This window comes from Scomber japonicus, chromosome 7 (genome assembly GCF_027409825.1).
Source record: "Scomber japonicus isolate fScoJap1 chromosome 7, fScoJap1.pri, whole genome shotgun sequence".
NCBI lineage: Eukaryota > Metazoa > Chordata > Actinopteri > Scombriformes > Scombridae > Scomber > Scomber japonicus.
The window spans coordinates 28,618,512-28,635,922 of NC_070584.1; the positions used below are offsets into that span (position 1 = coordinate 28,618,512).

The following is a 17,411-nucleotide window of genomic DNA, read 5'->3' on the forward strand; positions in this document are numbered from 1 at the left end:
CACCGAATGTAAAATGTACAAAAGTAGTAGCTACAACGATTAGATAAATGAAGAGAAATAAAAAAAGTACAATATTTTCCTTTTAAAGCACGCTCTAGTGAAAGTACCCAGCAAAGTTAACATGGAAATACTTGATATAGAAGTCCTTTAAAAAGTCTACTCCAATACAGTACTTGAGCAAAAATATTTACTTTTCACCTCCACTTTCCTGTTCTCCAGCTAACACTGACCTTCACTCCTGATCTGATCTGTGAGTCAGTATCACAGGATGATTACAATCAAACCGTCTTCTTCTCATCACACTGATTTTAGATTAACTGGTTTCACAGTTCACGTGCACCGTAGCTAGATGTCACTGCACATATTTCACTTTTTTAATAAAGTCATTCATCTACGAAAGTGTCTGTGTGACTTTATGGCTCAATCTGTAAGCCATAAACGTGTGTAATCTGTAACAAGAAGGAGGGAAGGAGAGGGAAGGAAATAAGGAGGCGGGAAAGACAGGCTGCTTTAAACCGGATCACTACAGTTCACTGTACTGTTACTGCTGTGTCGTGGTACACACACACACACACACACACACACACACACACACACACACACACACACCACACACACGGGCTGGTACAGTATAAATGCAGCTGCTCTCTGACGATGACATCATATTGCAGGGTCTTATTAAAGGCCAGCCTGTAAAAACACTCCCATCAACCATCCACCATCTCTTCTTATTCCTCCTTCTCTCTCCTCCTTCCATCACTCCCTCCTTCACTCCACTTTTTCCTCTCTCATCTGCTTCTCTCTCTCTCTCTCAATGCACTCTTCTGTTACTCATTCTTTATATGCATGTTCATCCATCTCCTCCCTCTGTTTAAATCACAATTCATCCCCCCTCCCCCCTCTTCCATTCATCCTCTCTCCTCTGTTCATCAGTCCTTGTTGGCAGTGTGACTGTAAATGTTATTGTGGTTCACAGGTGTGACTATAATCAATGTTTATGGAAAAGATAATTGAATTAATAGATGAAATTGAATGGTCCATATTTCACTGGAACTGCAACACAAGCTGAAGAAGACGAAATTAATATCAACCACAGGCTCTTATGTTTCAGCTCCTGTCAGGTTAGATTTGTTGTGTCAAGCTGGTACAACAGGAAAAGCACGCTGCCCGGGCAATGGGGTTAGAGGCTGTTTTTATACTGATTTTACCTGAGGTGTAAGAGGATATGACAATTAAAACAATTAACAACAAAGTATAAACAGAATAAAGGTGATATAAAGTTGAATTTCTGAATAATATGAGAGCTGTCATGCTAGCTAGGCTGTCAGAAGTTGCTTTCAGACCAAAACATAATAAATTTAGGATGGATAGATTGGTTGATTGACAGGTGATAATCACTAAGAAAACACTTCAAAATCAAATGACTGTGTATTAACATTAACATTGTGCCTTTTGTGTCTAAAACCCTGGCAATTAAACTTTTGTTAGTCAATTACAAAACAGTAACTGACACTAAGACTGTGTTGTTCCTGTTCTACATACAGTATATCTTTTTATTCTTTAAATTTAATTACACTTTACTCCTTTTGTTGCCCGTTTCCTCATTATTGTTAATCGGTAAACAGTTATATTCAGTAAGGGGGGGGCATTGATTATAAAAATATCCAACCGAAAATATGACAAAAATGATCTATTGTTAGTGTATTAAGATAATATTATGTTTTTTGGTCCAATCCCAGGCAATTAAACTATAACTTCCAAATACTGTATTGTTCCTGCTCTACAATACAGTATATCTTTTTTTTTCATTCAATTAAATTTAGCTTGTTTTGTTGCTAGTCTTGTTAATGAGCGTCTACAATTGTGTTTAGTAGGGAGGAGCAAGTTTTGTAGTGGGAGGCATGAATCACTGGTTGCAGATTATGTTCTAATCTTCATGATTTGAGTGGGTTAAGTAAAAAAAAACATTTTGGGTATCAGTTATCAGCCTACACACAGAGTTTTTCATGTTGTTTTTCACAGATTTTCATCAGCAGTGCCCACATTTGATTGGATTGGTTTAGTATGCATGAGTGGTTTAATTGATTTTTACCAGGGTTTTATGTTCCTATGCTTTAGAATATGAATGTATGCAGCTGCAGGACTTGCATGAATGACAGCTCAATTTCACTAGCCCTAGTACTTTCCACTACTCCACAAACACACACACACACACACACACACACACAGTCATATAACACAAGTCATGCTACGCTGGTTGGTGTCCCTGCTTCAGACTAGAAACAAACAAAATCGGCGCTGGAGCATTATGACGCCAAGCCTGTTGTTTTCTGCTCTGTTGTTTTCTGTGAAGAAGCTGTAATAGGATACGTTGATTTCCTGTCATGTATGGAGACGTGGAGACTGAGGGCAGAGGGGTCTATTCTAATGACTTTAGAGGGGGGAGAAAGGAGCAGAAAGGTAGAGAAGCCACAGAGAAAGAGAGAGAGAGAGAGTGATAGAGAGGTATACTGTAGAAATAAAAGGATGCACAAGGTTTCAGTTACATGGAGACGCTTATAGATATATTTCCAATTTCATGCACATGGCTCAATAATTCCCTTTTTGCACGTGTGTATGTGCGTGCGTGTGTGTGTGTGTGTGTGTGAGAGAGAGAGAGCGAGAGAGAGAGAGTGTGTGAGAGCTAAAATCAGGACTCTCGTAGCTCACTGCAAGCCCACCATCTGCCACCATCTCCCCTTCAGGTTTGGATCAAAGTCTTCTTCAGAGAGCTTCCACCCATTGATCATCACAGTCTTCAAGGCTTTAGTATTCAGAGTCTTCTGGCAGTTTTTCTTTTTTTTTTTTAAAGATCTCTTTAAACCAAGCAGTTGATTTTAGCAGGAGCTGCATGTCGACCTTCTGCCAATGTCTTCAAGTTGAAACATTTTGTGTTGTAACGATAGCATAGCCGTGTCATGTTATTATAAAAACATGCACTTTGTGACTGCAGCAGGACATGTGGTGGGATGAGAGACGTCAGCATTAGCATGAGCAGCATCTTTCCATGTCAACAAGTAGCCAACTTAATTCTTAATACTCATAAGGAATGACAAGTTCTTTTTCAGAATAACAGTGCAAGTGTATCACCCCCCCCCCCCCGCTATTATGTTAGCAAACAGTTGCTGAACTCAACATCCCACAGAAACGGAACTTGGGTGTCAGTTGTTCTGTCCTTTTTGGTCATTTTTTGAATTCTTCACTTCTTTTTTTTTACACTTGGTTTAGTTTGCCAAATAATGAGAAAAATTAGGCTATTTGTCTTTTTGACTGGTGTTGAGTAACAGTGAGATTGGCAGCCATTTAACTCTGAGTCAATACCAAAAAATGTGAATCCACATTATGTTTAATTTTTATGTACTTGATGCTGATATGATAATTAAACGACTGATAAATAGGAGGATAGGAGGAGAAAGGTGCAGTGTGTAGAATTGAATGACATCTAGACGAACAGACTTGGCAGAAATGTTATGTAATATTGATAAGCATGTTTTAATTAGTTTAGAAGTCACCTGAAAATAAGAATAATTGTGTTTTTTTACCTTAGAAATAGCCCTTTATATCTACATAGGGAGCGGGTCCTCTTCCACAGAGGCCGCCATGTTTCTACAGTAGCCTAGAACAGACAAACCAGACTCGGCCTCTAGAAAGGGCCTTTCATGTTGAGAGTTGCAGATGCCACTAAATCCTACACACTGGTCCTTTACAGCATTGTGTGCAAATACGAAGCGATAAATAAATTATATGTGCATACTGAGCAACCACAGGAACATAATGTCCTAGTCCTTTTAAAACTATTAACATTAATTTCACTACACATGCAGGATCATTACACGTGGATGGCCATGTTTTTGTGTGTCTAAGCCAGAGCGACTTGTGCAGTGGATGCTGTAAGCACACAAAAGGTCATTGATTTGTTTTTTTTTCTTTCTTGGCAGTGAACCAATAGAAATACAGATCAAAACAAACCCCGAAGGATTTTTTGTTTTGGAGGTATTGTGCTTGTTTAGGAGTATCGACCAGTACTGTTTCCTGCAGCACGGGAGTAGTGTGTGAATTCTACAAAAAAAGGGGTAGAAATACTTTTTTACAGTCAAAGCTACCATGAAGGATCAGGATATCCACACACTATCAATGGTGTGTGTCTAAGCAGTGAGAATATTTCTACACAGACAAGGACAACTGTCTTTTAGAGGTCAGTAACTTGTGGTAAAGAAAATGAGACTGGGCTGGATCTGCAGTATGGGGCTTCACGTTCTTCAGATATTTAGACAACATAAAAATGAAATAATGGTACCTTTGACTGACATCTGTATATTACTCTAATCTAAATAACAATCCATTGCACTACCTCTACCTCCCACCTGGAGACTGATGTTTGATTTGCTTGTCTTATTTTTGTTAATGAATGCAATCTGCCTCTAAATGCTTTAAAAATGCAATATTATTGTTATTATTATCTGATTTTGAGAGATACTTCACGTCTATAATGAAACAGGCAAGTGTTTGCTGAATACTCACTACGGAAGAAATGGCATTACCGGTAACTGATCACAAGTTACTGAAAATGAGTTGTCAAGAACAGGTTGTTAAGTGTGTCATTAGAGGGTGTGTGTGTGTGTGTGTGTGTGTGTGTGTGTGTGTTTATGTATGCCAGGTGAGGGTGTGTATGGAGGCAGGTCTTGGCAGTTGGTTGGGTCATGATGATGATGACATCACATTAGGAGGCAGTGGGTGGAAAGCCAAACGAGGGAGGGTTAAAGAGAGGAAAATCACTGAGGAGACAGTGAGAGAGAGAGAGAGTGTGTGTATGTGAGTGTGTTGCTTGCGAGAAAGTTTGAGAGAAGACTAATGTGTGTTTTGAAAGGGAGCTGTTGAATTATAGAGAGACAAAAACCACAAAAAAGTGTGTGTGAGTTTTGAGTATGGGTTGGCTATGAAGTGTGTGTGTTTCAGGAAGAGAGAAACAGGGAGCTATGCAGAGACCCAGCAGCTGTCATGTAAGTGTGCGTGTGCGTGTGTGTGTGTGTGTGTGTGTGTGTGTGTGTGTGTGTGTGTGTGTGTGTGTGTGTGTGTGTGTGTGTGTGTGTGTGTGTGTGTGTGTGTGTGTGTGTCGTGGTGCAGGTGGTTGTGCTGACTCGCCAGCCTGTCAGGGTATTACCTGATCTTTCTGTCCTTCACTTATTTGATCTTCCAAACTTTGATCAATCATTCCGTCTGTCAAGTGTTTGAATCAGTAAAACTTTTAGATCTGTCTTACTTTCACATCTCACCTGTCTGTCTTTTCACTCTGGATTTGTAATATTTTATGATTTGGGTGACCTTCTATTAACATTGTTTTATAATTGGGCTGCAAGGTGGAGGGTTTGTGTGTTGTGCTTAAAATGCTATGTTATACAGATTATAGTAGCAAACTTGTGATTTTAGGCTAAAATCACAATAAAATTAGCTTGATTTGACTTTGACATAAGCAAGCCTTTACAGGAAGCCTTTACATCATTTATGCCTGAGCATGTGTATTTACACCTCTGCTGTGATTAGATAACCATCAGGTTTGTTGTACAGAAACATCTGAGAAGTCATCCTTGGAAGCTGTTTGGAAGAGGGCAGGCACTTTAAAAAAATACTCGGCAGGTGATTGGATGAACCGTTTTTCACCTTCTTACCTCGCGAGACAGCCGGATTCACAAGATCATGCAAGAACCCTCATGGGTCACTGATCGGCCCGAACTACTGATGGTTCAGACCTAAAGAAGACTTGAAGCCTGACTAGATGGATTCTCGCGTGATCTTGAAATCTCGTGAATCTAGCTGCCTTGCAAGGTACCAAAATTTCAGCATTATGAGACATTACCTCTATTTAAAATGTGTTATAATTAAAACAGTTATAGTAGTAGTTGTAGTTGTGGTAAAAAAACATTGACATTGACACGTTTAAAACTATTGTTAGTGCTGTTACAACTACAGCTACAACGAGTAAGGTAAATCTGAGGGGCTGCAGAATAATTAACAGGATAGAAAAGCAGAAAAAAGTGCATATTTTGGCTGCACTGGGTTTTTTTGTCCTCTTAATCCCTGTCAGATCTGTAAAACTATACAAATAAAACCAAAAAAATAATGTGGTCAGTGACAGATGCAACCACTGAGGAGTCACTTTTACACAATCACATCAACCACCTCTATTCCTTCTATCTGCTCCTCTTCTCCTGTTCTTTATTTTACCTTTTATCTTTTCTTTTATTCATGTGCTTCTTTGTCTCATATTTCATTATTATCTTCTCTGATCACTCAGGAGTCAAAAGAAACAATAATTCTCATTGTTGTGTCTTTTTGCTTTTGTGTTTTTGTATTCATTATTGTATTAAGCGAGTAACTTGATAGTGAAGCTTTACTGCTGTGATGTTTGCAACTGCTAAAGTTCACTGAGAAGTCATCTGCATAGGGAATATTTAACATTAGGGTGTCATCAGTGCTATGCATGGGTGGCTGGGAACAGTGAAGTCTGTTTCGGCGTGTTTTCCCGCGGATGTCCGTCACATTAATGAGTTCTGTTTCTGTGTTTTTATTGCAGTTCTCCAGAGATCAGTTTATCCTGGACTGTCCTTCAGAGAAGCTTCGCAGAGAGTTGGAGGAAGAGTTGAAGATGAACAGCGAGGAGCCGAGAAGCCACGCATGGTACCACGGAGCGATACCCAGACAGGTAACACACACACACACCTACCTGCATGCACACACACATTCATCTTAGTCATGAGTCCCTCCCTTTAAAAGCTTGGTTAAAAACTTGTTGAACCAGATCACCTATTATTAGAGTGCCACACTGCACACACAGTGCTTACAGGAAGATTATAGCTTAAATAGTGGCCTCAGCAGCAGAGCTCAGGTTGTAACATTAGGTCAGTGTATGAAAAAGACTCTTTCTTTATGGTGTGTGTATGTTCATGTGTGCATGCGCGCGTGTGTGTGTGTGTGTAAGAGAGAGAGAGAGAGAGAGATTCTTAGCTCCCCATGAAAGCCTGCTCTGAGATGTAATCGTTTTTAATAAGCTGCTTCCTTTGGTTTAACTAAACTACCATTATATACTATACAAACACTTGCTTAATTAAAGTGTGTAACTGTGTGCATGTGTGTGTGTGTGTGTGTGAGAGAGAGAGAGAGAGAGAGAGGGAGAGAGAGAGAGAGAGAGAGAGAGAGAGAGAGCTATAGTAAAAATAAGATTTCTAGCCTATTTGTTACACGTCAAACAAAAACATAGTTCTAATTTTTGAATGAAATATTGAAGCTCTCGTCTTTGAATTGTTTGCATAGCCCAGATTTTCAACTGTGTATTGATTCAGTGAAGTGTAATCTAATCTCTTCCTATTTAATAAGAGCTGGAAGTTAATGAAGACCTAATTTTGCATCCAGACATGTACAAGCTTTTATGTTTGCATTTAGGGCAGCAACCGGAGATTATTTTCATTATTGACTAATCTGTCTGTAATTTCCTCAACTGATAAAGAGCTTTATCTATTAACTATCACATCAACCACCTCTATTCCTTCTATCTGCTCCTCATCTCCTGTTCTTTATTTTACTTTTATCTTTTCTTTTATTCATGTGCTTCTTTGTCTCATATTTCATTATTATCTTCTCTGATCACTCAGGAGTCAAAAGAAACAATAATTCTCATTGTTGTGTCTTTTTGCTTTTGAGTTTTTGTATTCATTATTGTTTAAGTGAGTAACTTGATAGTGAAGCTTTACTGCTGTGATGTTTCATTATTGACTAATCTGTCTGTAATTTCCTCAATTGATAAAGAGCTTTGTCTATAAACTAGTACAAAGTGTTATGACATATTCGAATAGCTTGTTTCATCTAGCCAATATTCTAAAACCCAAATATATATAAAAAAATTAAATAGTTGCATATTATTCTTTTTTAATCAGACAATTCTCCCAGCTATATTTGCATGAATTGAAATATATATATAAGAATTTTTTACTATTAATCTTAAATCAAAGGCCACTTACTGTCTTTTTCTGAGCTTTCAACTACATCCTCTAGTGTTAGCTCAGTTGTGACATCAATTATAAAACTTGAGGTCATGTGGAGGGGTTAATATCTAGTAAGTGGATGTTGACTTAAGATTTTTTTGTTGTTAGTAAAATCAGATTTATAGTTAATCTTCACGGCAGATGGACAAACAATTAAAGCTTTAAATATCTTCATGTCTTACGTAAACACTGCAGACCAGCAGGCACTGAGCTCATAAAGAAGGTAACAGTATAACAGCATACCATTATTAGATTTAATTAAATGTTTGTACTGTAAGCAAACACTGTGTGCCTCTGTGTCTGTGCGTATGTGTGTGTGTATGCGCCTCAGTGTGCGTATGAGTGTGTGTTCCCATATTTAACCCTCTGCATTCTTCCAGGTTGCAGAGAACTTGGTGCAGCGGGACGGAGATTTCTTGATCCGCGATTCACTGTCCATTCCAGGAAGTTACGTTCTTACCTCCCAATGGAGAAATGCCGCTCAGCACTTTAAAATCAACAAGAAGGTAAGACTATTTATGTGTGTCATACTAGAAAAAACAGTTGAATCTGTACAGAGTCTTACCACTGTGTAACCACTAGAAGGCTGATTGGAATTAAAAAGATGGGCATTTATGCTCTCACAGTAAAGTTCAACTCCTACGGTGACGCCTTAGCGACAACCTAAAACACTGGAGGAATGGCACCATCAGTTCTTTGTCATGCCTCATTTATTTATATTGTTTTGCTAATATCATAAAAGTTAAAGCCGACAGTACTTTAAGTGACTTTCAGCCTCTCGAGATTGAAAGTCTTTAGTGCATCCTAATGGATATGTCAGATGTAAGTAATTAAGTCATTTGCTGGTGTTACGTCATTGTCTGGTCCATCAACTCCTGAAAAATATACTACATCATCATTTACACGAGTTTACAGGGTGAGAGCAACTGTCTTCAGTTTTATATTAAACCGCCTTATTTCACACTGAGATCAACACAACCTGGTCTGTGTATATAATGTTTATGGTCACAGTTTATTGACATGTCTAACTCATTTAAGAATAGACATAAAAAGTGTATTATTACGACTGCACCTACAGTAAAATATAAACTAATAAATGATTGGATGTGTCCTTCAGGTGGTGATGTTGAACGAGGCCTACTCCAGAGTGGAGTACCGGCTGGAAAGAGAAGGTTTCGACAGCGTTCCTGCTCTTATAAGATACTACGTGGGCAACAGAAAACCTGTCTCCCAGGTGGGTTTTAGTCAACGTTGTTCTTATGAGGGGGAAAAAATCTACAGATGTGTTTTTTATTATAGCTGATTTCTTAATGATCAGTGACATAGCTAGTTTTGAGGGGTCATTGTTTTATGTCTTAATTTGCTCACAGCACCTGTAGATTATCTAACAGACGCAGTTGCAGAAGTGGGATAGTAAAGAAATAAATAGAAAACAAAAAAAAGTTAAAAAAGGAGGAAGAAATTATACAAAAAATGATTTTATTATTATGAATCTGTTTACTTTTATTACTTTCTCACTTTTTACTCTTTACTATGTTTTTCCCTGATTCAAACACATTTGAAACAAGCAATCAGATCATTCTGTACAAGCACTGTATGAATAAAGTTTTGCATTTGTGTTTAAAATAATTATTATAACTTAATCAGTCATTAAAATTAGTCGCTGGAAGGAATCCGATTGGACATCTTTCCATGATTTATGCCCCAACTCAAATAAACTTTACCATCTCAGAGAAGATCTGGCTCAGTTTACTCTTTATTTTATCTCTTTTTCTATTTTTTTAAATTCATATTTCAGGTGGTGGGAGCCATCATCTTCCAGCCAATTAACCGTGGGCTGCCGCTCCGCTGCTTGGAAGAGAAGTACGGACTGTCCGGTAATCACAGAGAGGCGGGGTTGATAGAGCAGGAGAAGAGGAACCAGAAGCGCCTCAGCCTCAACATCACCAACGGACACACGCACGACAACGCACACGGCGTACACGACACCACGCACTGCCAAGACAACGGCATTAGTCGAGGAAACCAGCTCAGGTTTGTACAGAACAAACACACCGATTATCACCAAAATCGCTAATATTTGTCAGTAATCAGCTGAGTAATGTGTTTGTTTGCAGACAATAACACACTGATGGATTTGACAAATACTGCGTCAAAGACTTTTTTAGCTTCGAGCACCACAACAAGCCTGTTACTGAAAGTGTTATAGGCTAAATTTGAAAAAAAGACTGAGACCCATTTTACTCATTCCTCCTCTCGTTGTTTCTCTTTCTCTCTCACAAACTCTCTCTTAAATCAAGCCTTTAAATCCCCTTCCCGCTTTTAAGCTTTTAACTTAAAGCCCCAAGCTCTTTACATCCATCACCCAGGCAATAGGCTGAATATATGACATGTTCCATATGTAAGCGTAAGTCCTTTATAAATAAAGACACAGTGTAACCACTGTGATATATGATAAGGAACAGAAGTGTGTAATTTTAGGCTGTATAAAAGTACATGGAGCATAACGTATGGGGTCCATATCTGTCTGGGAAAAGAGACGGAGCGGGAGAAAGGAAAAGATAAATGTAGTCTGGAGTATAACAAAACAAAGACAAGAGAGGGGTGAAAGGAGAGAGAAAAGGATTTGGAACCAAAAAAAAGAAGAGCAGATAGAGAAAAATAGACTTGTTTCTTTATTTTCTCTAGTTGTGTATTTTAATCCTATATTCTTTGGCCACTTCAGGGCAGCGGAAAAAAGTTAGAAACGCAAAACTTGACAAATTATCACCATATAAAGTTAGTATGGTGAACGTGGCAAACAGTTGAGTATTTACACATCTAGTTCATACCACGCAGCAGGTCAGCAGTGAATCTAAGTCAAATATTCACTTTCCTTTCAGCTCTGTTTAGCTTTCTGCCAACTCCGGGAAGTCTCGAGGGACATCTCTCTCTCTGTAGTTGCTAAATTTTCTGCTATATTCACCAGCTAGTTGCTAACTTGGTGCTGAGCAGGTTGTGTTAAGTGGGTTTTTAGAGTTTTGGAAAACAGGAAAGAGTTGCCTGCTGTGGCCAAAAATTGTGTTGAGACAGAAGCAAAACAGTTCATTTTTGGTCCTGGGAAACTAAACTGAGCTGAAAGATGCTAGAAAGTTCTATATGTTGATTATAGTCCATTTAAAAATGTGATAGTTTATTTCTTCTCTGTGTGTGTTTATACGTGAGTGTGTTTATTTATGTGAGTTTTTGTGTTTTTTAATCCATCACACACACACAGGTTGAAGGATCGCTGTGGTAGCCAACCAGCAAGTCTCAATCACACCCAGGAGAGGCGACGCCCACTCAAAGCGCACCAATCAGAAAGCTTCTTACCGCTTGGTAAGTATAAGTAAGAGTCCTGATAGTTTGGGATGCTTTGAATGGAGTACTTTAAGGATTGCTTAACAGTGTTTGAAACCCCCATCCTGATGTCAGAATCAGGTGAAATGTATCCAAACATTTTTGTAGGCAATCTGTGCACAAGCCCTGAATGCTCCATCAGTTTTTATGTGCACTAAGAGCACGTTGAGCAGAGACTGTCCAAAGTCTGCACTGTTTTACCTTCTAGTTTGTTTGAAGTGTGCTGAAGCCTTTACTTATTATTTGTATTTATTTAATTAAAAAAAAGAAAAAGATTTTGGGGCTTTTTTGCCTTTATTTGACAGTCGGTGATATAGAGGCCGACAGGAAACAGGTCCCTTGCCGGAATTTTTCATTTCAACCCTTTTCTCATCATCTCCTATTTTGTATCCCTCAATTTATTCTTATTTTCCTTTTTTTTGTTTAGCTCTATCTCTGTAATAATCTTAGCTCTCCTCCCTGTCTCTTCTCCACCCTCTAGGATCCAAACCCCAGCCCCAGCAGCCTCCCGACCCTCTCCTCCAGGGCTCCGGCCCCAAGTCTCCGGTGTTTCGGACGGGCAGCGAGCCAGTGCTGAGCCCCTCTTTCCCACGGAGATCTGTAGAGCCTTTGGCAGGTTAGTGCACGTGTTGGAAGATAAAAATCCATTTTACACACATCTGTTGAGGACCACAGCTGCATTCGGGATCATTCATTCGTGCTCTTAGTCATGTTCTGTAGGTGTAAGCCCTCTTTTTTATTTACTCCTGCCATTGTTTTGCGTGTGAAAAGGAAATTAAATTTAACACAGTGCTCATGTGCTGTGTCACCTGCTGTGGGTCTGATGTAAATTTATTATCGGAAAGTAAATAAAAGACAGATTGTGGCCTCTGCTGTTCACTGTCATGGAAAGAGATAAGAAATGTCTTTTGTTTGTGCATCTCCAGGTCAGGCCATCCGTGGCTCTGACAGCCAGCTGTGTCCTAAACCTCCACCCAAACCCAGCAAGGTGCCGCTGGGCCGACTGCCTCGCTCCCCCTGTCTTCAGCCCCTGGTTCCCCCCTCTTCCTGCTCCTCCAACCCTACAGACTGTTCCTCCACCTCCTCAAGCCTCGCTGCACCTTCTCTGGACGCCACATGTATGGAAACACTTGGTGGTACGTGGAGGAGCGGAGGTAATTACTCCAATGCTGTATTTACTTGTCATGAAATGCTTCCATATATAATTGAGATAATTATAACATCTGTAAAAATTATTAATTATTAACTCCTTTTTACATTATAGCAGTTTGTTAACAAGTGAAACCAGATACACACACATTTTGTTTAGCCCCCCTTTTAATTAAATGAAGTCACCAATACAACACAGGCTCAAGCACATGTACAGAGTTCACATTTAAATATTCAACATTATATATATTAAAAATAAACTTGTTTCAATTAATCTGCAATTGATACTAATAAATAAAACATTTAAAATCAATTTGACTTAAGAACATTTCACCATGTGTCCTTTAGCTTTGAATCCTTTTCCTTTATTGTCATTATAAGAAATGATTAACCTTTACATACTGTTCATATTTTGACTCATAATTAGTCGCTACACCAATTCACATTCATAAATTCCCCATCAGTCAGTGTATATGTAGAGTGTATTCTGTTTATGCTGTATATGGGGAAAAAACACAATTTCATGGTCCATGAGAATATAGAATATAAAGAATACAACATGTGTTTGAATCTACAGTCTTACATGTAAACATGGGTCAAATTTGATCTTATATGGGTTAAATCGAGTGTCTACAAGTGTCTCTAATAAATGCTGTCTGTGCTAATGTCCTAATTAAATGAAATTATTGTGACATCTGTTCAGGGACAATAGATGAAAAATTACTCATCATATTTATTAAAAAGTAAAGTCTTTGAAAGTATGTAATTTTTAAGTAAATTGTGATTGTTATTTCACAGCTACCACAGTTCCTCCGGTGCCTCCGGTGAAGCCTCAGAAGTTTCAGCATCAGCTCATCCCTGCAGACTCACACACTTCTGTAGTTTCACCTGCTGAGCTGGCTTATTATCCTGATTCAGAGGCAATAACAGGACGGACTGATCGCCTGCAGCCCAGCCCTGCAGAGCTGAGGTCCTGCAGCCCACTGCAGTGGGAAGAACTGAATTCACCAAACTCTCTCACAGACGGCAGCCTCGAACTTCAGCCAGCGATTTGCAGCTACGTGGAGAGGCTGAGGCGAGAAGGGGAGGGAGGGAGAGAGGAGGAGGGGGAGGTGGGAGGGCGGAAAGGGCTCGACAGAAGCTCCTACCATCACGCCATCGCAGCCTTAGAAAACACCAGCGAGGATGAGGAAGAGGACGCAAGGAGGGAGGAGGTGGAGCGAGACAGGAGGAGCAGTTTCCTGCGGCCGGTGGTGGAGACGGAGTCGAAGTTCCATCCAGCAGATTTCAGCTCTCGGCTTCTGCCGCCGGAAAACAAACCGCTGGAGATGGTGGTGCTGAAGAGAGCGAAGGAGCTGCTACTCAGCCACAATCACCACAGTATCGCCAGGCACCTGCTGATGGCCGACTGCCAGGTACACAAGTGCCACACATCTGTAATCAATGGAAAACACATGAAAATTTAAAAAACAACCTTTTGGCAATTTTTTTTTTTCATGTCAGTCATTAATAAATGATTTCATCATTTTGCAAATCTGTAGGTGTAAATGTTAATTTAAGTGGTCAAATGGTCCACTGGAGAGTTTCCCAATCAACTAAAGTGGACGTTGTTATTGAGAACTTATAAAAGGCAGATAAATCTGTAAATTATTGATCAGTCTTTAATAAAACCAGAAGTTCAGCCATATAAAATGAGATAAGGCGGCTTATTAGAAAGGGTTATGCTAATTTCCATTTTAGACAATCACTTACAGATAATAAGAAAATTCAAGAAACACCAGATGTACACACACACACACATGTGTCTAATTTGGAGGTAAACATGTTTACTGCGGCTGTTACACACACATCCTCTGTGTGTGTGCGTGTGTGTGTGTGTGTCTGTGTCACAAAATTAGATTTGGGTTCTGAATCTGATGTTACTGCTGCCATAAAGTGATCCTCATGACGGAGGCGAATCACTCAGAGAGAAAACAACCCTGAAGCAAACAAACCTTTGCACCTAATCGACACACTCGCTCGCTAGAATGAGAGAGGGAAAATAAAAAAACGCTAAGTGTAACTGACCGCTGCTTTAACGTCCACTTGTAAAACTGTTTTCCTCCAGGTTGCGAGGATACTCGGAGTGTCTGCAGAGCTGAAAGGTCAGATGGGCGTCGCCTCCGGTCTCGAGCTGGTGACCTTGCCACACGGTCGACAGCTGAGGCTAGACCTGATGGAAAGGTACATAAAAACATATAAATCTAATAAATATATATATATACACGCATACAAAAGCAAAGCACGAATATTAGAACACAGATGGAGAGTGAGAGGATGAAACACAGCTTCTTATGCTTTTAGTTATGTGTGCCTTTGCATGCAGGTCATCAATAATTTCAGGAAATTTAAACCCTCTAAAAATGTACAAACATGAAGTGCTCAGAACTGAGAAGGAAAACTCAACTTGGTTAAGCCAGAGGTTTTCAAACAGTGAGGCACGTGTCTCTTGGGGAGCGCAGGAGTAGAGGGAGAGGGAGAGGGAGAGATGTGCAGGTGCTCTAAAAACAAGTTATTTGGCAGCTTTTCAGGTCAGCAGATGGAGCTGCTGCAGTCACTGTCAAACACACAGCACATGGAGGCAATTAAGGAACTTTAACAGCCTTAGTGCCAAAGCTGCACTGTTTCTCAGGGTTGTTACTGTCAAATCTGAACACACAGGCATGATTTAGTGTGAAATAGTATGTGTCATCATTAATAAATGTCCCTAAATTCATTTAGAATCAAAGTAATCCAGCAATAGTCTGTATGTATCTATATGTGAGTGGGTATTCATGTATTTATGGGGTCACAAGCCAATACTGGTTTAATTGCAGCCTGCACTAAGCTGAGATGACGTCAGTAGTGATTCCTGTTGATTGATTGTACTGTGCTGTCTGGTAAATACAGAAGCTATCCTGTAATAAAAAAAAACTGAATTCCCCCTGCGGACTCAGACTTCTGTTCTGTGGAACCAACAGACGGACACTGAAAGATCAGATTAGAGACTGAGTGAAGCGAAACGGAAAACAGACACGATACATTACGTTGCCATCAGGTGGTGTTGATAATCTACTTCTCTCTTCCGTCTCCTAGGCACCACACCATGGCGATAGGCGTTGCCGTGGATATTCTGGGGTGCACGGGTAGCGTGGAGGAGAGGGCGTCCACGTTAAACCGCATTATCCTCGTCGCGTTGGAGCTGAAGGACACGGTGGGCGACCTGTTTGCTTTCACCGCCCTGATGAAAGCTCTGGACCTGCCGCAGGTAACACACACATGCACACAAAACACAAAAACACACAAGCAAAAGAAACAAAACACAAACATGATGTCAAAAGCACAGTAGAGCAAAACAAACACATGACCATCAATGTTATAGAGACGATAAATGGGAAAATCCCTCAATTATGCCCAAAAAACACTTTGAAGGTTTGAGGGTTTTAATTTGAGTATTTAAGCATATTAAGACAATGGTGATAAAAACACAATGTGCTTGTTATTTATGTTATTCTATGAACTTGAATAACCTCCAATAACAGGATCAGTTATCAGATTTGCAGCTTTAATAGTCCAAATTGTCAAAATGGACAAAAACGTGAGGCAAATACACACAGTACCAGTCAGTTTTCTTATTTAAGTGAATAGGAAATTATATCCAAACCTTTGACTGGTAGTTTGTGAATTGTGAACACGATTAACTTCTTCTCCTTCCCTCAAATCAGTGTTTAGTTGAAAGCATATTAAAAACTCACCCACTACTTGACCGTATTTGACCACGATGAGAAATGAAAGTAACATTACAAAAGTTTAAACAATATTTTAGACTCAGCTGATGTTTGTTTCTGTGGTGTTCAGATCAGCCGTTTGGAGGAAACGTGGACAGCCCTGCGAAGGAACTACACACAGACCGCCATCAGCTACGAGAAAACCCTCAAACCTTTCTACAAGAATCTCTACGAGGGCTCAGGTACGCTAACACATACACATGAATCTGTCTTATTTACAGGTAAACATGTTTTACTGATGCCCCCATATGACACAATATAGTCATATCTTAAAACAACATGTGATCTGTATCTGAATAACAGCATCCAATCCAATGGCCTTAATACACCAGGTATTATTAATAAACCTTCTCATTATCTTAAAGGCAATAACTGGACATTACATCATCCATTTTTAAATTCAACTAGATTTTCTTTTCATTCTTCAGTATGTCACACCAAATGTGCTTCATCTGATCACAATGTGTCCTGTGAGCATTTACTCCATTTTTATTAACAGATTAAAAGATATTCAGATACAGATGAAGTGTAATGATAATGAGGTGAAATCAGACCACAAGTTGACGTCACTTCAATATTTTGACCCAAGAAGAGCAACTGAAATAATCCAACTTCACATCAATAAAAAGGCTGTGTGAAAAAAAAGGAAAAAAAAAGAAAAAATTAGGCTGAAATTGAAGCTCCTTACTTGTCAGATCGTCATTTTTTAAAAGTCAAACATATGAGACCTATGAATGTGTGTGTGTGTGTGTGTGTGTGTGTTTTGGCCAGTTGTGGAGCCCCTAACATCTGTCTTGCTGCTCATTATTTAGCAGCTACAGCTTTAAATTATGGACAGGAGGACGAACATCCTGTGAAATACAAATACATTAATCATTTTTTAATCTACAGTCTGGTCAAAACTCTTTCATATAAACTCGAGGGCACTGATCTATGACTGAACCGATTCCATCATAATTTATGTAATAACTGAATGAATGAATGAAGCAAGGCATGAGGCATG

The 17,411-nt window shown here is 39.4% G+C and overlaps 1 protein-coding gene across 1 annotated transcript in view; it reads left to right on the forward strand.

Moving 5' to 3' along the window:
* Window positions 1-17,411, forward strand: part of bcar3 (BCAR3 adaptor protein, NSP family member) — a 68,085-nt gene that overhangs the window by 49,643 nt on the left and 1,031 nt on the right. Inside the window, exons 6-16 of the mRNA XM_053322941.1 lie at window positions 6,611-6,739; window positions 8,456-8,581; window positions 9,193-9,309; window positions 9,874-10,109; window positions 11,332-11,432; window positions 11,935-12,069; window positions 12,380-12,523; window positions 13,401-14,017; window positions 14,710-14,825; window positions 15,717-15,888; window positions 16,479-16,590. Of these exons, the coding sequence (XP_053178916.1) occupies window positions 6,611-6,739; window positions 8,456-8,581; window positions 9,193-9,309; window positions 9,874-10,109; window positions 11,332-11,432; window positions 11,935-12,069; window positions 12,380-12,523; window positions 13,401-14,017; window positions 14,710-14,825; window positions 15,717-15,888; window positions 16,479-16,590 (2,005 nt within the window). The remainder of the gene's footprint in view (window positions 1-6,610; window positions 6,740-8,455; window positions 8,582-9,192; window positions 9,310-9,873; window positions 10,110-11,331; window positions 11,433-11,934; window positions 12,070-12,379; window positions 12,524-13,400; window positions 14,018-14,709; window positions 14,826-15,716; window positions 15,889-16,478; window positions 16,591-17,411) is intronic.